This window comes from Culex pipiens, chromosome 2, assembly GCF_016801865.2.
Source record: "Culex pipiens pallens isolate TS chromosome 2, TS_CPP_V2, whole genome shotgun sequence".
NCBI lineage: Eukaryota > Metazoa > Arthropoda > Insecta > Diptera > Culicidae > Culex > Culex pipiens.
The window spans coordinates 40,186,947-40,209,953 of NC_068938.1; the positions used below are offsets into that span (position 1 = coordinate 40,186,947).

A 23,007-nucleotide genomic window follows, 5' to 3' on the forward strand; every position below is an offset into this window, starting at 1 on the left:
TACGACGTAATTCCGGGTTGGTACGAAATTCCAACGAAAAATCTATTCTATCGATACTAATACCCCCAAAACGGTGTTATACCCACTCCAAAGTGTTTATTTAGCAATTCTATGGTAATATATTAACATTTAGTTGAATTAAAAGTTTGCAAAATTAAGGTTAGATAAGTTTTATATAGAATTTCCAGAGTTATATAAACTTTTAAACTAAGTAGTTAGTAAACTTTATATTCAATCCAAATTATTTTTTTAATCAGTCAAGGATGCCTATTTGGAGTTGGGAGACTGGATTTATGGTGATTTGTCAACAAATAACATTATTTATGTTAATTTTTCGAAAGGTGTACAAACTTTTTTTGCACCTTTTTTATTTTCGTAATAGTATTTGTTATATAACTTTTTATAGAAATCATCTTTTCATGAGCTTTTTGTAGCAAAATGTTTGGCATGAGTTTCTGAACAAAACGTAGTACTAGGTTCCTGTCAAACTTTAATTTTTTACATGTTTCATCACAAAATGTGCATAGTGCCCAAGGGGTGTAAATACTTTTTTTACATACTGTATGGTCAACAGCCTAAAATTTTTTTTACTACATTACAAACTAAAAATATATATTTTAAGTCCTATTTTTACTTTGTATGTATATTGGATTGCACTGACTATGCTGCAAACGTGTCTTTTTGGAGAGCTTGAGTTATGATTTAGATAAATATTGTGAAAATTATTGTAATTGTATGTATGCAACTGTATAAAACTTATTAAAGTTTGATAATAATTTTACATCACGATCTTAAAAAAAATATTTGGAGAGACTGTGTTTTACATAAGAAATAATGTGAATTTCGATGGTGTGAAATTTGGTGATAATATTTTATCTTTTATGATGTAATGTAATATTACCTCAATTCAGGTGGAACATGTGGAATTACGCATGAAATGAGGTAATATAGCACAATTTCTGAGTTTACCTTTTAAAATGTCAAAATTCAACCTGAAAAAATGATTTTAATTCAGCAGTTAGAAAATATCAATTATTTAGCGATATGGATGAGAGTGATATTTGTCCAGGAAAACAAGATTCATCTTTGGTGTTTTAAAATGTTTTATTCACATTTACTATCCAAAGCCCCACGGGCGAGTACAACTCTTCCTTACTCTGACTATACTTATTTTGTGTGACGACGCTCTTTCGTTTATATTGTTTTATTTTTACCATTGTTTTGTGTGTTATAGGTTGTTTTAATAGTGTTTATTAAGTGTTGTTTGTTTTACCTCTTTGCCGATGAGAATAAATATTTATGGTGTTTATAAATCTGCTAACAATTTTCTGTTTTTTCGGAAAAAATGTTCCACAACATGCTTCCACAGTTTGACAAATTTGTAGTGGGTTTTCAAATATTTTTCTTCAATGTTTTTTATTTGAAATGAAAGCTTATTTTGAGATTTGAACTAAGTAAAAATTTGTGTTTCGAGAATTACATGATAACCGTTAGACACTTAAAGTGTTTCTATTTTTTCTCTGTTTTCTAAATTATGTTGTCGATATCTGTTTTTTTCCGGTAAGGCACTGCTTCTGTGATCCTCAGCGTGTTTTGGAGTGAAATTATTTTCAACAGAGTTTAGTTCAAAACTACTCAGAAAGGTTTAGTTGTGGCTGGGCTGAAAGATTTTCTATTCGTGAACACTACTTTGAATGAAATAAAACAAACTTTTAAGTTTTAATTTGTAGTATAAAATAGGTTTAAAAAAATCCTACATCTTTATTCAAAAGCTTCAGTAATAACCGGTTGTACTTTACGTTGACTATGTGTTTGTTTGTTACTTTGTTTTCCTCTGCAATAAAAAGGTGTTGTAAAACAGTTTAGCATTGAGCTTGCTACGGAATGATCTAAACAGTGTTTCACATCTGAAAATAAGCTTCCATCCGGAATCAATCCCTTTCGCTGCCTTCGTGCAAAAATCTGTTTTTTTCAATCATTTTTTTTCGACATTCTTTTCCAGCTTTCTATTCTCTTCCTGTAGGAATACAATCTGTGTGTTTCGGTGTGGAATTGCTAACATTTTTTTTCTTGTTTTTTAAATAATTTTCAACAAACCCTTACAATCGACTCCCCGCGGTTTGGGTGGGGAGTATTTCTTCACAATCATAACACACTTTGAGTGCATTACGTAACAAATTGCAGCATCCCTCAAGCGAGGGGTATGCATTTCCAAGTGGTGTTTTTATTCAATTTTTGGGGGGCAAACTTATCATGACAGTTCGCCGATCGGAGCGTTCTGTAACCAGAGGTCGTGGATGAAGTTGTACAGGTTGTCACTCACGGCGACCTGGAAGTGGGAATGAATGTGGAAAGAAGATTTAGTGTAAAATATCTTTTTTGTGGCTGTAGTCTGAGTCTGTAGTCCACAGATTTCCAATAACTTTCTTTGAAAGTTGTTACGAGGTTCAAAGTTGGATTTCTTTGAATTAGATCTTTTTGGAGAGGTGTAGTTGGCATCACCTACCTTGTACGGCGTCGGGTTGAGCGTACGCTTGTGGTCCTGACGCAGCGTTTTCAGCGAGTTCTGCACCCGCTCGCGAACCTCATCCAGCGAAGGCATCGCCTGCGTCACACGCCCGTCTGCCCAGTACACCTTGTACAGGGCTTCGACGTGTGTCGGGATGACGTAGGCGCGCTTCGACTCCTGAAACGGGTGACGGCAGAGCACCTTCTGGCCGACCTCCGGCGGACTCTCGTCCACCCGCTGGAGCAGGTCGATCAGAGCGTGCCCGTCGGCACCGTACAGGCGAAAGACGTTCTTGTTGCCCGGCATCGTCACCTTGGCCACGTCCTGGCTCAGCTTTATCCGGGGCTGGCTGTTGATCTCGACCATCTTGTAGACGCAGCCCAGGGCCGGCTGTCGCTGGCATGTCACTAGAGTTAAACAAATAGCGTTATGAACTCCAACTTTCTTCTACAATAAGCCCAACAACTCACCCAAGTGCGTTCCAATGCCGAAGCAGTCGATCTTGTGGCCCTGCTCGTTCAGGCTCAGAATCGTTTCCTCGTTGATGTCGTTGGACGCGACAATGGTCAACTTGCTGAACCAGGTCAGCTTGAAGCGCTCGGAGATCCGCTCGAAGGTCTCCCGTGACAGGCAGCTCAGGTAGGCCAGATCACCGGAATCGATGCGGATGCCGACCGCGCGGTAACCCTGATCGTTGAGGGCCAATGCCACGGCGCAAAAGTTCAACAGGCCGCTCCTAAGAAGAGGTAGAATCGGTTGTGGAAGAGCGAGAGAAGAGAGCACAGGTTTAGTGGAGTTCAACGTGCACGTGCACGCCGAGGAAGAACAACACCAGGAGTTAAACTGTTTGCAGGAAACTTAGCGCAGAGGTAGAGAGTTGGGATTAGAGAGATACACTTAGGCCAAGAGTTAGAACTCAGAGATGTGTAATTATGTACTTGTGTGTGTGACGAACCGTGTTTTGAATGAATGCTGACGTGAGTGATAAAAACCAAAATTTATGATTAAAAAATTAACTTTCCTCAATTTGAAGCGTAATTTTGACTAAAGAAACAACATCTAACCTGATCAAAACTTGGTCCAATTCGTGGTAGCAATTTCGAACGGAATGCCAATCGGAACTAGCGTAGGTACTACAATCGATACCGTTACTGTGGTTACTGATGGCGGAGCAGGATGAGGTGTCTAGCTCAGTCTTACTGGAGGGGTACCGACAAAGTGGATAGATACTAAGCGGCGGATGGTGCTGGTGGTTGAGCCAACTATGCTTGCGAACGGCACGAACGGGAGAGGGAAACGTTTTCAAGATTGTGTTTATTTGTGGGAGTTTACCAGCAAGAATTTTATAGGAAAGTTTTTTTTATTTATAACATAATTAAAAGCTAGCTTCAACAGCAAAAGTATTTGATTATAATTATAAAATTCAACATTATTCCTAAAAGCATACTATTCTTTTTACATTTTTTGTTACAAATTTGAGATTTGGACTTTGCAAATTTAGGTTGTTTACCGAATGATATCTAAACTGAACAAATATTCTCTGCAATTTTTTTTCCATTAGTCATGCAATTTTTTATGACATGAGATAGGAAATGTGAGTAAATCACTTTTGCAGTAAATCTATATTTCTGCTCCGAGCTTTGTTACTCATGATATTTTGAACTCAGCGAAAGAAAACTTTGAAAATTTTCAAATCTCCCTTCTCTCTTACGCGAAATAAGAATGAGAGAATTTTGCTCTTACCTACACTGCCGTTCTACGCATAATTGTCCCATGTCATTTTTTGACGATTTTGACATTTTTAAGTTTAGTTTGTCGCATACTTTTCCAAAAACCCATAAAATTCGGAAACTCATCAAAAACAACACCAAGTCTGTTTGTCCCATCGTTACTCTTCTACGCATAATTGTCCCACCAAGTATTTTCTTTCACGAAATTATCAGTTTTACGAATTATTGTGTCTTGTTTACCTATTGTATAGCAAGAAGATTACAAATAAGAGTGTTAAACTGCTAACTGGGATGATTAGGGACTTATGGGGTGAATAGGGTCCCACGGGACAACTATGCGTAGAAACACAGGAATCGATCGAAAAATTTCAATCGCGTTTTTCTCAGTTGCACTTTTTTGAACATGGGACAAATATGCGTAGAACGGCAGTATCAGGGATGGAATAATCGCAAAAAAAAATCAATTTCGCTTGCGAACTTTCTTCACCCGCGAAAGAGAGAGGAGGCAAATCACGCATAAGAAAATCGCTCCCGAAATTCTCCAAGAAAATCAATCTGCCTATGATTTTTTGTGAATTTCCTTCTTAGCACCACTCAAAAATATTTATTTCAGTTTGTTTACACACATTGCCCATCTACAAAATGTGACAGGTCATTTTTCGACGTGTAACGTTACACTTGCAAGTGTTGTAGTGAAAAATATGTTCCGCCGAATAATCAAGATGATGTGTTTTTTTAGATTATTTTTACCGATCTTTCGTGCGCGAGAGAGAAGAGCCATGCTCTCTTCGGACTTTTTCTCTTGATGAACATCCAAAGATTTTCTTTCGATGATGATTATTCCATCGCTGGGCAGTATACACCTCGAGTACTTTTCACAATGGGCCAATATTTGTAAACAATTTGAAAATAAAAGGTGTAAAAATATAGATTCAATAAAATATGTTTTACTCACTGATATTTTTTAGAGTTCTGAAGAGATTTTTTTAATCTTTTTTGTAGGTTTAATAATTTGATCCATTAAATTTGTCGATTGCTTCTATCTACAATTTTTTTTTGAAAATTTTTAAAATAGCATTCTTGCTCACGTTCTATGAAGCTTTTTATAACTTGAATTGAACTTTGTGTTTTAAATAGTTTTTATTTAAAATAAACTCTTAATATATAAATACACTCTTAATATATTATCAGTTTATTTTTTTACCTAATGTTGAATTAAATAACGTTTGGATTTTCTAAGAAAAAAAAAAATCAAATTATTCGCTCTACAGCATTGCCTTGGCGTTCTCGATTGCGAGATTCCTACTCGAAACTAGGTGTTCGAAGGCTTGATTGTTGAGGCAATTGCAAACCTCTTTTTACACCCTAGCTTCCATCCGCCCCGGGATTCGAACTGACGACATTTGGATTGTTAGTCCAACTGCCTACCAGCGACTCCACCGAGACAGGACCCAGGGAGACGACTCCTACACCTGGACTGAGCTAACGACCTAACCATTAGGTTAGTCCGGGGCCAACATTTACTTCCCTTCCGACGGAAGGCGTGATCAGACAAATCTCGTCTCGAAAAATGCCACCGGGACCGTCTGGGTTCGAACCCAGGCCGACTGGGTGAGAGGCAATCACGCTTACCCCTACACCACGGTCCCGGATTTTCTAAGAATTTTGTTGAAATAGGTGTTTCCAATATCTGAAGTATTTTTTCTTGGATACCGTTTTGATAAAGCAAATAGCAAATAGCATCCTTGATCAGCATCAGATCTTACCCAGACTCTGTGTCAGTTATCTCATAATTTATTTCAAAAGTTACATTAAAACTACAACAAAGCTACAAAACACTACAAAAAGGATTCAAACAAACTTACAAATACTCCAATTATATACAACCCAAGCCATGCAGTGCTCTCTCGGACTGAGTTAGTTGTTGAAAGGTTTCTTACGAAAAACTAGAAGTAACTAGTAGTAGTAACTGATTTTACATTAAATACCGCAACAAACGAATCCATGTTTGGAGTTCGATAATGGGAAAATTGAATATAAATACTGTGTAATGCGAATGTTTCGGTATGTTTTAGCCAAGTAGCACAAATACACAAAAAGTACGACCCTGGGGAAGCTCCCGTTGTTTGCTAGAAACAGTTTTCTGTCCGTTTTGCCAATCAGTTGATGATTTTAGACGTGTTAGTCACATGAATGGCTACTTGCCCCATTTGTTCTCGAACAAATTGGTTGAAATTATAGTATTCTTAAGGTACTTTGGTGGCTGCGCCTAGTATTGCTTGATTGGTGAAGTGGTCTTTCTAAGGTATGATGGTAGGTGTAGCAATGTTTGTGTGTGTGTGCGCGTGTTGTTGATCTGGTGGTGGTTCGGCATGATGCAGTGTTGTAAGTTGAGCCCGGAATTACACATGCTCCGTTGGGTAGCAGACATATAACAGGAAACTAAACGGAAAGTTTTGTAACGAGCAGCTCTTGCGTGTTGATGTTAGATTAAACAAAACAAAACTGAACAAAAGTTGGACGCCATAAGTTATGCAGTTCTGACAAGAGCGGAAATTAGCGAGCGAAATGGTAGCTTAACCCGACACACAAAACCCGGGATCACGTGGCATGCGTTGTTGTTGTTGGTGGTGGAGGTGGTAGTTCCGGAAGTTGCTCCCGGGTGTTACGCAACGGGGTTACACTACACTGGTATGGAGGGGCGGGTCGAGGGATGATTGAACCAAAATAAAACAAAACCAATTTTGGGTGTGTAACGAACAGAGTGTGTGTTTGAAGGAGGAGTTCAGGGGGACTTGGACTTGTACAGCCCGGGACTAGTTAGTTTGCGCTCGCGGGATGGCGGGATTCATGGCGCCTCACCTGAAACACTTCCCGACGGCCTTCAGGTGCCCGATTACGCACGGTCGAGTTTCGCGTGCGTTGGCCTCGCAGTTGGAGCATCGTGGATGCTGTTCCGTGTACGGTATCATCAGCTCTTCGCTGTCCTCGGGCATTTCCACCTCGTAGTTGACGACGTCGTCACCGTTACCAACCAGCAGCTCCTCGTCGGCGGTTCCGTTGCCATTCTCCGGACATACCTGGTCCGGTTCAGCTGCTGTTGGAGGTTGTGCAGGCAAACTACCATCATCATTAGTATCGGTATTAGTGACGTTGGTATCTTCGTCGCCGTCCTGCTGAAGATTACCACCGTTCGCACACGGATCGTTGTTAGCACGTGTCACTCTATCACGACAATAATAACAGTTACTACTATCGACGACCGGGCCACCACCGCCGCCACCTCCGTCTTCCTGTCCGCCGTCCTCATCCTGTCCTTCTGTTTCCCCCGCGCCTTCCAGCTCGGTCGGCTCGAAGCAGTCTACGTCGGCTAGCTCCGGGTCCGGGTTATCTAGCAACGAGTCACAGTCGTAGTCGTCCGGCGTCGGTCGGTGGTCCCCGGTCAACAGACAGCACGGATCGTACTGGGGGGTTCCGTCGGGCAAACAACCGGGGTCTCCACCGCCCAGGAACGTACTTTTTGTGTCATGCTTATCGCTTTGTCGCGTGTGAAATCGAAATCAAACCGGAAGGGTTGGGTAACAAGGGTGGAGAGGTGTTGTGTGGTGTTAGGAGGACAGATTTTGAAAGTAAGAAAAAAGAGAAAATTTGCCGAAAGTCACAATGGGGCCCTGAGTTGGCGTAACAATTTGATAACCTGCGTTTCAGAATTACATCCACATAACATATTTTTTAAATTATAAGTAAATTAAAATCTGATCGAAATTAAAAATCAACTATATGACTTGTTGTCATAAATCAAAATAAACTTTGTATTAGATTAATCACAAAATAAATAAAAAATACCGAAAAAATAACTTGAAACGTAATTATTCACGAAAGGTTCATTGCATACTTTTAACGTTTCAATTATTGCCATTTAAATTTGTTTTGTATTTGAAATCGTAATTATATTGAGCAATTCTCCACGAAATCGGACTTTTTTCTTAAATTTTAATTTTTGTATTTTTTAATCCGACTGAAACTTTTTTGGTGCCTTCGGTATGCCCAAAGAAGCCATTTTGCATCATTAGTTTGTCCATATAATTATCCATACAAATTTGGCAGCTAGCCATACAAAAATGATGTATGAAAATTCAAAAATCTGTATCTTTTGAAGGAATTTTTTCATCGATTTGGTGTCTTCGGCAAAGTTGTAGGTATGGATATGGACTACGCTGAAAAAAATTATACACGGTAAAAAATTTTTTGGTCATTTTTTATTTAACTTTTTGTCACTAAAACTTGATTTGCAAAAAAACACTATTTTTTTTTTTATATGTTTTAGAGGACATCAAATGCCAACTTTTAAATTAAAAAAAAATGAAAAACTGCGAATATTTTCAAAAAAGTCACTTCAATAATATTATGGATTTAACTTGAAAACGGTGCACTTTATCAAAATTTCACTAAAGTACTATTTGATTGCAAATTTGATTTTACATCGAAAAATGAAGTTGAAAAATGTTTGCGACCAATTTTTCGATTTTTTGAAAAAAATAGTATTGATTCAAAAATTTATAACTCGTTCAAAGAAGTTTTGCACAACCTGGATATTTTTGAAAAGTTGGCATTTGATGTCCTCTAAAACATATAAAAAAAAGTGTTTTTTTGCAAATCAAGTTTTAGTGACAAAAAGTTAAATAAAAAATCACCAATTTTTTTTACCGTGTATCATTTTTTTTCAGTGTAGTCCATATCCATACCTACAACTTTGCCGAAGACACCAAATCGATGAAAAAAATCCTTCAAAAGATACAGATTTTTGAATTTTCATACATCATTTTTGTATAGCCAGCTGCCAAATTTGTTTGGAAAATTTTATGGACAAACTAATGATGCAAAATGGCTTCTTTGGGCATACCGAAGGCACCAAAAAAGTTTCAGTCGGATCAAAAAATACAAAAAAATCGAATGACCGAAATCTGAGATAACTGCTCTATTATGGCAATGTTATTTATAAATGAAATCGGATGCATTCCTCTTCTTTATTATGTTTTTAATGAATTATCCGGAATAATTTGTTTTATTATGAATGCTTAACAGATTCAAATTTTGATATAATTGAAAAATATGAAAAAAATCTTGCTGATTCCAATACACATCTGAATTCTTTTATAAGAAATCAAGTTTTTTCAAAAGAATTTTACATTATAATTAATGAAACATGAATTTATAAAATGAAGCCTGTTAGCAAATTTTAAAATTCGGCCGCTGTTGAGATTTTACAGATTTTTCCTGAACGGACTTTTAGTATTTTCGTTATCCAATGTTCTTTGTCATACTGCTCATGTCTGTACATAGTTGAAAAATCTGAATTCACATTTCAGAAGGTGAAATCATCTTCAAAAATCTATTTTATTTTGTGCTATTCACAAATCTCAAATCAAAGTTATGCTAAAATGACACTAAACGCAAACCTATCCACGTCAAAGTGTGTTAAAACAAAGCCAAACCAAAGTGAGGAAACAGTACAGAAATGGTCAGAAAATCGAACAGAAGGAAGACTGAAGTGGGAGAAATAATTTAGAGAAATTCAATTTTGAGCTCGTTGGCAAAAGCCAATGAAGCAAGCCGATTTGATAGTAACCCAAAGAAATAAATAACAAAAATAGATAAAAAAAAAGAAAATAATGCACACCAACACAGGCAGAAGAAATCCGAGAGAGTGTAGCCTAAAAGCGGAATACCTCTTGACATCGTACGTGTCGACTAGGGCCATGAAGCCGTCGGGGAAGGCGATCGCGAAGGACACCATCGCGGCCAGCTCGCCCTCGCTCGACTCGTCCGTCGAGATGTCCAGGATCTTGGCCAGCTGGCCGCGGTACTGCAGGGCCAGCTCGAGCAGGTCACGCTTGTCACCTTCAGGGGGGTTTCGAAATTTTGTCAATTTTTGGCTTGAAAATTTAACGAAAATACCGCCATGGCTTACCGGTTTCCTTGTGGGCCAGCACACGCGTCTTCAGCTCCTGGATGCCGGTGAACGAGGTAATGTACGCGTGGGCGTGGGTTCCCTTTACCGGAATGTTGAAAAGTTTGCCCGCCAACACGTTGGACGTGCCGTCAAAGCCACCTGGTGCAACGGATGAAGCGGGAAATTAGAATCGTTTAAAAGTCCAGTGGAAAAGGTGAAGCATGAAAATTAATGGTAAGGTTGTTATTTTTTCAAAACACATTTTAATTTTTTTACAGTTTTTTTATGATTATTTTCCAGTCCAGAAAATAAAGTTCCTCTCCTGCCGCCCGTTTATGTCTCCCAACTTTCTACCACCCACATTAATTTGACTTTCGCGCCGCAGAGAGCGTGTTGATAAACATGGTACCATTTTATTGCATCACCACCCTAAAACCCGTCTTCCCTAGCCCCAATACTGAAGGTGGTTGCTAAAACCACCCTTATTTTGCAGCACTTCCCGGTGCTAGAAAATATCAGCAAAAAACACGTTGGTAGCTTTGGCGTTTCCAACGAGCAGTCAGATATTCACTGAAATTATTGATCAATCTTTTCTAATGGGGAATAAAGAAAGAAAACAAAATCGCTATGTAGAAGGTGGTGGCCCGCGGTTTCTGACGGTGGATGTGCAATTATTTGCCCCCCCCTTGGTCACGATACCGTGAAGGCGTGCAGTGAAAACCTCCACGTGGTGCGATTTCTCACGAGGCGACACGAGCCGTGTTTGGGTCTTTGGCAGAGGAAAAATCAAACAATTTTGGCGATTTTTATATCAAGTTCACGCCATTATTCTGCGCACAGTTGTTGTTTTTGTTTGTGGGATGACAAATCGTTTGTGCTGATGAGGAGTGTTTTGTTATTTTGCAGCTGGAGGTTATTTTTGTTAGTTGGTTTGTGTTTCTTTGTATGAATCATGGGTTTTTTTGTTGTTTGTTGATTTGGAGGTCTCGAGACCGAAGTTCTAGAAAATATTTTACTATCATTTTTAGGTGTTTTACAGAAATAAACAATATCCTTTACCTAAGATGAATTCTAAGACATTACTTTTTGAGAAAATTAAAATAAGATGTCTGTATTTATATCAATCGAACTTAAAGCACCACGCTTCTCCTTCGAAATGAGTTCCCAGTACAGTTTGTTGGAGACGCATGGTCTTTTAGATTCTATAAATGTACAGAAATCCACATTATTATTTTTTATCATACGTTATGTAAAATATCATGAAAATCATTGATAAAATATTTTTAGCTGTGAGCTATCTTTGGTCCAAAACCTTCAATTGGGTACTAAAGCCCTGTATCAATTTTTATTTACAACGGTAAAAAACACGATTTAAAACCATTTCTGATCACTTTTTTCATTTTTATAGAAAACAAAAAATTACAAGACAACGTTTTTTTGATGGATCAACTATGGTCCCCTTGGAACAAGCTGTCAAGTAGGAGCTTTTCTGTCAAGAAGGACCGTGAGGTTAATTTTTCAAAATTGATTTAAAAATCCATTTTAAACTCTTTGTGATCGTACAAAGGGTCATTGTACTCAGAAAAATAAGTTTTATCGCTGTAAACAATAATATCAGCAATCTAAGCTTCATTTTAGCACCCAATTCAGTAAATAATGTTTTTTGTGAAATATGCTAGAAAACATCATTTTTGGACCACCCTATTTCGGGTAAGATCACCTTATTTGCCAAATAATGAACTACGGATTAAATAATTTTGACCGAGGAACTCCCATGCCAATTTGAACCAAATCGGAGCACTTTTGATTTGGATCCTTCTGGTTTGCCGTGGAATCGCTGTATAAGTCCCTTTGGCATCAAATTTCAATAATTATTTGAAGAGTCGCACCGCCCCACCGTCATGAGATACCGTAAAATACACCTTGGATTCGTGAGAAGGTACAGTAGTTGTTCGGTAACTGGGCTAAGAACGTAGCCCAGTCACCGAGTGCTGCTCGCTAACTGGGCTGAACGCAAAATTTCGAGGGGACCACCGATGCATAATATTTTCCTGATGAAACATTAAAATAAAAGTTACTCAAATTAATGTATGATACTCACTGTATATATTTTTATAATTGTGACTTGAAATTGAATAAATGCTCGAAAAAGTTTTTGTATTTTTTGAAAACGACTTTTGCATCCATTAACCCCTCGGTCATTTTGGTTTGTTTTGATTTTTTTTGACGTTTGTTTGCTTTTGAACTGGGCTGCAGCCTATTTATCGAGCGCCCAGTTACCGAACAACTACTGTATAACAATTATTCTTTAGAGTATAGATTCATGGAAATCGGAGAACTTTTTTCCGATTTCGGGTGGATAATGACTCAGCAACATCTATAACTTTTCTAAATCATACGACAAAAACATAAATCGGCGCAAGATCGTAAATTGGTCGATTTACAAGGGTTTATCATGAAACCACGAGGGACAATCGATGTATCTACTCCGAACAACACAGTGACATACATCGTCGTAAAATCAGCTCTGGTTGAATAAGAGCACTGGATAATGTTCAGTTTTGCCCCCCTATTGAATAGCTTTATCAATGGTCCGATGACAGAAATAGACCTCACTGCGGGCCACTTCAAAGTTAGACTGGATGCTTCAACGGAAAACAAATTCACAACTGCATGGAAAGTTGCACGATCACCATACCTTATGAAAAATAGAAAGAAGCAAAAAAAAAATCTTTGTAGCAATTCTGAGAAGTTTCATTAAGTATGTTTCTTTTCCAAGAGCCGGAAATGCCATCCAAACTATGTTTTTAATAAGTTTGCACATGCACGCGGTGCACTCATGCAACTTGGATTTATGTTCTGGTAGGTCCTTCAACAGGAAATAACTGCCTTAAAATTGTATAAGCTGAGTTGATTTTCTTTCTGAATTTTTTTCTGAATATATCAATAATACGGTCACCATGTTTAAAAAAAATTAAATTAATTTTGACTAAATACTTTTCATGTATCGCAATCAATCAATCAGCCAATCAATAAACACAAATACCAACACATCATGCATAACATACGTCGAGGGTTCAATATCAAAACTGATATTAGTTTTTTGAAGTGCATGCCAATTTCCCACAAACAGTCAGGGCTTGGCCTTCCCGAGAAAGTGACAACCTTAGCATTGAACTTTCCACCGCCCAAAACATGTGCTCCCGCGGCCACATCGTTCCGCAGTCATGAAACCGTGTGAAAAGTGCTAGCCTATCGATGTATCGGTAAACACCTCACGGCATAGACATGGTTTCCAAACCAACCCAGCCAACAATGTGGCGCTGTTGTTCTTGAACCTCAATTTCCCCCCTCCCTGCTGTCAAAATCACGAAAACAAGCGCAACTTCACTGTCAAGGTGTTGTTTTCCACCCGCAAAATCACATTCGATGTTATTTTCTCGATTTAGACCGTTCCGCTGGATTCCACAGGGTTTCGAACGAACAGCAACTTTGAACACATTGCATCGATAGAGAATCGCTTTGCAAGTTTCGGCTTAGGGTAACCAGGTCGACAGAAGTAGTTTAACTTGTATGCACTTGAGAAACGCAGTTGAAGACTTCCTGTTCAGCTCAAAATTATTGCCAAGGTTATTCAAAATCTGAAAGAGGAGCTTCCGTGACGCCGATTTTTTCCTGGTTCTACCCGGAACGAATTTCACGGACTGCATGAAATTCGGATTGGAATCGCGTGATTTTCCGCACTGCTGTCGTTCAGTGGGGCGTTTCATGGCTCCCCAAAAGCGATCGATTGACGTGTTGCAAATTTCGGAACGCCATTCCGAGTTCTGTCGAATTTCTTTGACTCAGTGTTTTTTTTTTGCTGCTAATGATAACGTGACTCACCAATGTACGAGTACTTGGACGCCGAGAGGCCTCCGTCGGGACCCTGGGCTCGGCGAAGGCCAAACTCCAGCAGGTTGATGTGGCGTCCGGCCACCATCCGGTATCGGGCCGCGTTCGTGGCCATCAAGCTGAGTGGAGTACACAGAAAAGAACATATCTATTGAACTTGATCCCGCCAAGTTTGAAGCGCACGTACCTAGCGTAATTCACCAGGGTCAGCAGGGTCGTTTCCAGCAATTGCACAATAATCAGTGGGCCTGCTATTTTGATGAGCGGTATTCTACGTGCGAGGTGTAGGAGTAGAAAATGGGACTCAAATTAACCATCATTATTCAATTTCAGCCAGCGTTGACACGTACCTGGGAAACGCAACGGAACCCTCCTCGATGGCGTACAGCGTGACGTCTTTGGCCGTCAGCTGGCTAAGGTAGTCGAAGAATTCCTCCTCAATTCCCTGCGGAAGGGCATGCTTCAGGTATTCAACGTCTGTGAATGAAAGATTGCGTTGGTATCAATCAATTTATTGTTTAACGTGAGATTGCAATACCTGTCTCCGAGTAGTGAAAGTTCTCCATGAACTTGAGGCACTCCTCCAGTCCAGCAAAGATGGTGAACTCGCCCTGGAAAGGGTTCGTGCGGAAGAACAGATCGAACACGGCGTGATCGTCCATCTTGCCGGACTTCCAGTACGCGTACGCCATCGTGATCTGGTAGAGATCTGAAAAAGGAAGGAAAAACATCGTTTTGTAAATGGAATCAAAAAAGTTCAGCAAAATGCAATGTAAATTTTCTGAAAATGTATATCACGAAAAAAAATTAAACTACAAATGAAATTATTGAGCAATTTAAATTATGAGCCATTTAAGGGAAGGAACCTCATTGGTTAAAAAATACGCATTGGGGTAATTTAAGTTAAGGGTATAGAAAGCCATAAAATTTATTAAATTCACAAAACAGTTGATTTCCAATAAGTTTTGAATGTTACTTGAAGATAGTTCATGATTAAAATAAATTACAGACAGATTTAAGCAAAATTTTGAGCCATGCGCAAAGCGGAAATTTTCTGGGCGTTTTTTCTCTTGAAATACCGAGTTGATTTACGAATGCCGCGATATCTCTTGATTTAATTTGCCAAATTAGCTGAAATTTGGGGTGAAGACTCTCAAGACAGCTGGCGTGTGCATGAATTACCTCGATTTTAAAATTTTGTTTTAGAAATACAAAAAAAAAATAACTGACGATTTTTTTAATGCACACGGGACAGGTTTACCAAGTTCAACAGAATTTTGAAATAAAATTTGCAATGGCTTAATACAAATATGTCTACGTGATAATCGTAAACACTGAAAAGTGAATTATATATTATTTATTAAAGCATTGTGTTGTTCAAAACCTTTTATTCAATTCCAGCTATTTCTAAAAAAAAAAAAACATTTCGAAAAAAAACATAGCCTTGCAAAAAAAAACATTTTAATCTTAAAAAAAAATATCAGTATTGAAATCAAGGTTGAGAAACAACGCTTCGAGCATCATCTTCAAGGCTACACACAAAGCTGATAACTCGGTGTATAATTACTGAGTGCGCAAAACTAACCATTCCCTATCTCACGGACCTAACGTTGGCCAAGGAAGGCCGCCAAAGTCTCTCACATACAAATCATATGAAACCATCACAAAAGCGTCACAGAATAGACACTGAGGCTGATAAGACTCGCACCGTCAAGTGCAAACTTTACTTGTTATAAAATGAGTAAACATGACAACAGTTCCGTGCCGCGGTTTATATTTGTATAACATTGCAGTTAAATGAGGGTTACAACTAGCTTGAATCGGAATAAATTTTTGTAAGACAAGTAAACAATGTTACTTTCTAAGAATGAAAATGGTTAAGAGTCGATTAAAAGACAGGTGATGATGAAACAGGTCATGAATTCATGCTTCAATTATTTTCAGTTTTCTAGCGACACGCGATAGCTGATGAATTTGAAATTAATCAATCTGGAGGAAGCTTTTTTTCTAGATAAGATTACGCGTGTTTTTTCATTGGTGGGAGCACGCCATATGGTCTCACACACTCCCGTAGTGGTCGATTAAATAATACTGTGACGTCAGAATTCATTGATAAGTTCGGCAGTGTGGTAGGTCTGTAGTACAAATTAGTGACATAACATTTTCATAGCAAGGGTTAAAGGTTTATTTAGGCGTCATCCATAAAGTACGTCACGCTCTAGGAGGGGGAGGGGGCGGTGTCTTCGCAAGCGTGACAAAATGTAACATGGGGGAGAGGGTGGGTTCGTGGTACTGTGACGTCACGCTAGGTTATTTTTTGAATATTGATTTTTTTTTAGTGACGAATGTAAATGTGTTTGATTTACGTCAGATTGTGACATCTAGATTAGGAAATCCAGTTATAAGTAATCCAGTAAATACTCAATGAACATATTTTGTTGTCTGCCGTGAATTTCATGTCCGACCAAACGTGACGTACTTTTTGAGGGGGGTCAGAGCCAGTGTCCCATCTGCTACAACCTTCCATCGGATGAGGAAGTAAAATGTCGGTCCCGGCCTTGGTTTGTTAGGCCGTTAAGTCATTCCAGGTGTAGGAGTCGTCTCCATGCCATAAGTACAAACAACACACCAAACCAAGCCTACTCCGGTGGAATCGCTGGCGGCGGTTGGACTCACAATCCAAAGGTCGTCAGTTCAAACACTGGGGTGGAAGGTTCCTTGGAGTAAAAGAGGTTTGGGTGCTCTCCCCATTCAAGCCTTCGGACTCCTAGGTTCGAGCAGAAACTTGCAATAGAGACCACAAAAGACCCGGGGGTCGTTAATGTGGATGGTTTGATTTTTTTTTATTTTTCAGAGCCAGTGTGACAAATTGTGTCATAGTGGGGAGGGGAGGGGTCAATTCAAAACCGGGGTCTCACAGGTGTTTCGTAATGATCTAATGGCTCAATATATTCGAAATGCTAATGTAAAGTGCTGTTCCAATTGACATATTTAAATTTTAGTTCATTTTCGTCCTTTGAAATCATTTGAAAAACTAAGCGCCCCCATAAGGGTGGTCCAAATCCGGGTATTCATTTGGAGGTGCTTTGTTTCAAAGAATGATTTCATGGCATTTGTACTCGAAGCTATTTTTAGGACGGAATGCAATCAAAATTAAATTATTTCCATTGAATCGATTGGAATTTATTTTGGGAGCCAAATTCAAGCATGATCTTGAATCGGAAATTATTGCTAAGACTAATTTCATTGTTATTATGGTACACGGAGAGACTGTGCCCAGAAATTTTAACAATTAAAATTGTTGATTTTACTTTCGTAAATTTTAACAAAAACGTACTTGTTACTGCCAATATTCCGTTAAAATAACTAAAATTCAGTATTTATTTAATAACCTGTTTGTTGAAAATGCTAGAGGCAAAAAGCTAACAGATTTCCCGAACTCGAATGAACGTGCTCGACTGTTAGCTTTTGTTTTAGGAAAATCAAAAATTTTGTTGGTTGAATATAATTTACATTTGGTTGAATATTTAGAAGATAAACTTGGGTTTGTTTACATCTGTCATTTGAAGTCAGGATTCGAACGAGAGCGGTCGGTTTGTTGAGTTCGTGTTGTTAATTGTGAAGTAAGAGGATGTGAAAGGTGAAAATTACACTATTTGGCTAAGTTGAAGTGGCAAATCGAAGTGCACACTGCTGCAACTGTGAAGGTGGAATTGGTGAGTAAGTTTGTTGATGATTTCTTTGCAGGTGTTAAACTATGAAGAGCAAAACGAGGACATTCGCAATGGGGACCTCTGATGCGAGGGGACTTTATGATAATGTTTGGAGGAAAGAGAGGGGCAGTGGAAGGAAGAGGCGGGCCAACTCTTGCACAATACTTGCACGGGCAAATTTAACAAAATGTTGGTTAATCTAAGTAAGTATGGGTTTAATTTTACACAAAAATTTATCTATTGTGTTTTTAATTAGAAAACTGAATCACCAGGAACCTTCGTGCTTACGATGGATATTTCAGAATCATCAACCATAAAATACATGGAAATGCGTACACATTATATCAAAATAAAAATTCGATGGTGGGAAATGTCTAAAAAAATAAAATATATAAAAGATATAAAAAAGAAGATATTAATATTTTAAAAATGCTGTTGAAAAAGACTGCTCAATAAACTGGTAAGTAAAACTCAAAATATTGTTTTCAGGAATCGGAGTACGTTAAATAAATTGAATCAAATGCAATGAAAGTATGTTGCCAAAAGTAGTTGTTAAATTAGTGCAAACTGGGTAAGTAGCATTATTGATATTTCTTGTTTATAATTACATTTATTTACGTTCCTTTTATCAGTTTAGAGCCGGAATTAATTTTTTTATTAGATTAATAATAAATTTCATATGTCTATTTGCAGCAAAAGGTTTGCCTTGGTGTAAATTCTGTGTCCAACCTCAAGAAAAATACCTAAACATGAGACCGTTGTTGTAGATGATGACGACTTATCGGATGATTTCTCAGTGATGGTAAGTGAATACAACACTTAATTGTATACAACATAATAAAAATATAAGCTTAAAACTTGGTGAAATTTTTGCTCGGTTTCTACTTTTAAGGAATTTACGAGAAATTAAACATATTTTTTGAACATGTTTAACAAAATTTGTAAAATGCTTTTTTTATTATAATTTTTTTAAAACATTAATCAAACATAACATGTTTTATAATAACAATTAAAAAAATACAAATAAGTACAAGTACAACAAGTTAATTTGTGAGGCATTATTACAAAATTTACTGCAAATTAAATAAAAATATTGCTAACTACAGCTAATTACTGACTACATGTACGAATATTTTTCTGTATTCAAGTAAGACATTAGTTAAAAATATAGCTAGAAATTCGGCCCAGCCTGTATCGTTAAATAATTAAAGAAAATATATATAGACACTAACATAAATTATGTTTAATTAAGAAATGTTTTGTTATAAACCACTAATAATTTGCTGCATGCAAAAATATTTCAGTTGATACAACGAAAAAAAAAGTTGTCCAGCCTGTTTTTTACAGAATATTTAACAATTATTCAGCTGAAAACAAAAAAAAATAGTTAATTTTCTGAAAAAAATATTCTAGCAGTCGACTGCTAGAATTTTTTTTTGGTCATTTAACCAACAAAAATGGCAATTCTAACTATTTTTTAGTTACTTTTACCTACTGGTGGTCAGCAATTTCGGGTTAACAAAATCAACAATCGATTGTTGAAAAAAAGCTGTGTAAAAAATTAGCCCATACTTTTAGTTAAATTAACCAAGAATTTCTTAGATTTGCCCTGGCCGGTCTCTCCGTGTATAGAGCCAGTTTCACTCGATAATGACAATAGCGAAGGGCGTAAGCGTTTTAAACATTTTTGCATTTCGTAATTTAAATATCGCTGTATCTTGTCGTATCAAAAAGTGGTCAGAGACAAACTTGTAGGAAATTTGACGGGATTTCTAAAAAAATACACTTAAAGAAAAAAACACACCACTTTTATGAGATTTTTTGATTTTTATGTTTAAAAGTCAAATTTGAAGGTGAGCAATTCTCTCAGATTCCGGTCATTCGACTTTTTGTTTTGTAAATCAGGCTGAAACTTTTTGGTGCCTTCGGTATGCCCACAGAAGTGACCATCCATAAACCACGTGGACACTTTTTTGGGAATCTGTTACCCCCCCCCCCCCTCGTGGACAATTGTCCATGCAAAAAAAACTTTTTTTTATGGATCGTGGACAATCGCCTTACCCCCCCCCATCCGAAAGTGTCCACGTGGTTTATGGATGGTCCGAAGCCATTTTGCATCATTAGTTTGTTCATATAATTTTCCATACAAACTTGGCAGTTGTACAAAATGATGTATGAACATTCAATAATCTGTATCCTTTGAAGGAATTTTTTGATCGATTTGGTGTCTTCGGTAAAGCTGTTGGTATGCATAAGGACTGCATTGAAAAAAAATATACACGGTAAAAAAAATTTGGTGATTTTTAATTTCATTTTTTGTCACTAAAACTTGATTTGCGAAAAAACACTAACTTTATTATTTTTTGATATGTTTTAGGGGACATCAAATGACAAATTTTCTGAAATTTCCAGGTTGTGCAAAAAATCTTTGACCGAGTTATGAATTTTCTAATCAATACAAATGAAATATTGATGGCATATTGATCGAAATATTGATGACAAAAAATTTCAGCTTCATTTTTCGATGTAAAATATGGTTTGCAATCAAAAAGTACTTTAGTGAAATTTTGATAAAGTGCACCGTTTTCAAGTTAAATCCATTTTGAAATAATTTTTTTGAAAATAGTCGCAATTTTTTTTAATTAGTGCACATGTTTGCCCACTTTGAAAAAAATGTTTTTGAAAAGCTGAGAAAATTCTCTTTACTTTGCATTTTGAACTTTGTTGACACGACCCTTAGTTGCTTAGATATTGCCATGCAAGTGTTTAAAAACAGGAAAATTTATGTTTTCCCGAACAACTTATCATTTTTTATTGTCGATATCTCATCAACTAATGGTCCGATATACAATGTTAAAATATGAAACATTTGTGAAGTTTTCCTATCTTTTCAAAAAATATATTTTCAAAATTTTTAAACCAAGACTAACATTTTAAAAGGGCGTAATATTGAATGATTGGAACTTTTTTAATATGTAAAGTGAAAACGATGCACGTAGTTTTTTCTGATTTTGTTGAATATCTCAGGATTGAAATCGAATTTTGGGGATCTGTGAAGTTCAAAAAGTGAGGCGTTGTGAGCTGCGCAAAATGGTACTTTTAACTCAATTTGGCCCAAAATGCTCGTGCGACTAGTTAACACGACGGCGACGACTTGTCTTGTTCTATGTTTATCTTGTTTCTTTTTTTGTATTTTTATTTGCATTTATCTTGTTTAGTTTATGTTGTTTCGGGAAGTATTTGACCTATTCTACCACCTTCTATAATTAAATTTTGCCTATCTATTATATTCATGTTTTACAGTCACTTTTTTATTTTTTTGTTTGTTTTTCACATTTTCTGCACTATTATCATTCAAAATTTAAAAAAAAAATGCGTAGTCATAGTCTGGGACACTAGAAAAATAACTGCATTCTTCTTTTTACTTAAAATACAGGAAATGTTAGTAAAACACTATCAAAGTTTACCCCTACAAAAATGATCATTTTAAAAAATATTGGCAAAGTCACATAAAACAAGTAAAACTTCTCACACTCAAAGTTTACAAAAAATTATGAGTTCTTTTTTCCAATGCTCCAATTGTTTCTAAAATTGATTTTTGGCGTTTTTTTAATCGAAGCCCGTCTTGAGACGGGGTTGGGTTGCCGAGGGTTAATATCTTTTTATTTTACAATAATTACGGATTTTTCCACTCCTTCTATAAAACTGTTTTTGTTTTATTTTTGATCGTAACGGTCAAATTTGTGGAGTAACCTCCCAATGTTTGTATACAATTCAGATTTTTTCTCTGTAAAACATATCAGGAAGCTTAAATTTAACTATGGTGTCCGATTACACACCATTTTCATAAGTGAGGACCATAAATAGATTTTTTTTTAAATCAGCCGTACAACTGGTATTTTAAACCACAATGCAACTTTTCAAACTTAGTGAAAAGTGTGTTTACATTTATCAAAATGCATAAAAAACTAAAATAAGAGTGAACAATAATATTTTTTCAGGAAGCAATCTTTTTTGATGAATCCTTGTTTTATTCATGTAATCAAGAGTAAACTAGTCCAAATTCCTTCGTTTATTGCCCTTTCTTAGTCAGCACTGTTCATCCAATTCCGAATCCATGCTTTATCGTGTTCCGACGCGAATATTTACAAACATTTCACGGCTCATATTCACCGCGCGCGTCGATTAGTAAGCCGGCGGGGCTCGTTGTGTGTGAGACGAGGGGACCACACTTTGCCAAAAGTCGCGTGTTCTACCGTGGTGTAGGTTATCGCTAACACACTGACCACTGCTGGCCGCGAGTGTAATTCGCGAAGGAGAACTACACTAACGATGTAGTAGTCTGATGGTGACACTTTTTGTGGGTGTTGGTGGGGCACTTGTGGTTTCATTGAGCGTAAGTGTAGACTATTACTCGGTTTGACACACAAGGCAGCTAATTATATCGAGTAGTAGTAGCGTGTGTAAAAAGTGCACATATGCAGATTCTGAAGGTAGAGTCAGGCGCAGGAGTCTGCCCCGTTTCTTACCAGTGAGTAGTGGCTGGACAACGCTGTTCTGGTAGTAGCGATTCCAACTGTTCTTGTTGGCGGCAAACGCGCCGTCCTCCAGCAGGTCAACACTGTTGTTGGATGACATCATGGAATTTTACAGGACACCCGAAAACTAGTTACGATTTCGTCGGCGCACTTGGAGTGGCTTCTTCAGGACTTGGGCGAGGATCGTCGGCGCCACTTGAAACAGAAAGGGACACACACGGGACACCACTAAAGGGCTTCAATCACTGTTTGTTGCGCGGAGTGGACAGCACAGAGATTCACTTCAGAAACATTCACCAAGGTCGCGGTAGCAGCAGATGAGTACAAGTGCTGGTCGCCCAAAACATATCAGGTTCGAACCTCAAATCTCTGTCCGAGGAGCTCCCGAACCTTGAAGAGCTGATAGCGCCAGCCACAAGGCTCAACACTATCTCAAGCAGGTTGACCTGGGTGAGCCCGTTTTTAAAGGATTACGATTAGTATTTTTGCGAACCGAACCCGACGAAATCGAAAGCACAACTGAATGTCAATGAAAGTTGCAATTTTCGTTTTGTGTGTAGTTTGTGGACCAGGTCTGTTCATGTGTAGACTGTGTTCCTGACACTGTAAACACAGTAGAGCGACACCACCACATGTGGCCGAAGCCGGACTGTTATGGTGGTGTGCGCAC

The 23,007-nt window shown here is 37.7% G+C and overlaps 1 protein-coding gene across 3 annotated transcripts; it reads right to left on the reverse strand.

The window, feature by feature from the left end:
- Positions 1-1,083: 1,083 nt before the first annotated feature.
- On the reverse strand, positions 1,084-22,861 carry LOC120420574 (nicotinate phosphoribosyltransferase). 3 transcript variants are annotated; one of them, XM_039583663.2, is made up of 11 exons: positions 22,329-22,861; positions 14,625-14,795; positions 14,437-14,563; positions 14,274-14,357; positions 14,078-14,205; positions 10,211-10,351; positions 9,969-10,140; positions 7,102-7,359; positions 2,980-3,245; positions 2,507-2,916; positions 1,084-2,329 (listed from the first exon to the last, which is right to left on the reverse strand). In XM_039583663.2, exons 1-11 carry the CDS (start codon positions 22,438-22,440, stop codon positions 2,252-2,254), a joined length of 1,947 nt encoding a protein of 648 aa, XP_039439597.1. In that variant the 5' UTR covers positions 22,441-22,861; the 3' UTR covers positions 1,084-2,251. The 3 variants fall into 3 exon arrangements, with proteins under 3 accessions (XP_039439597.1, XP_039439591.1, XP_039439601.1); XM_039583657.2 differs by having other exon boundaries at positions 7,102-7,776; XM_039583667.2 differs by lacking the exon at positions 7,102-7,359.
- Between the last annotated feature and the right edge of the window lie 146 nt (positions 22,862-23,007).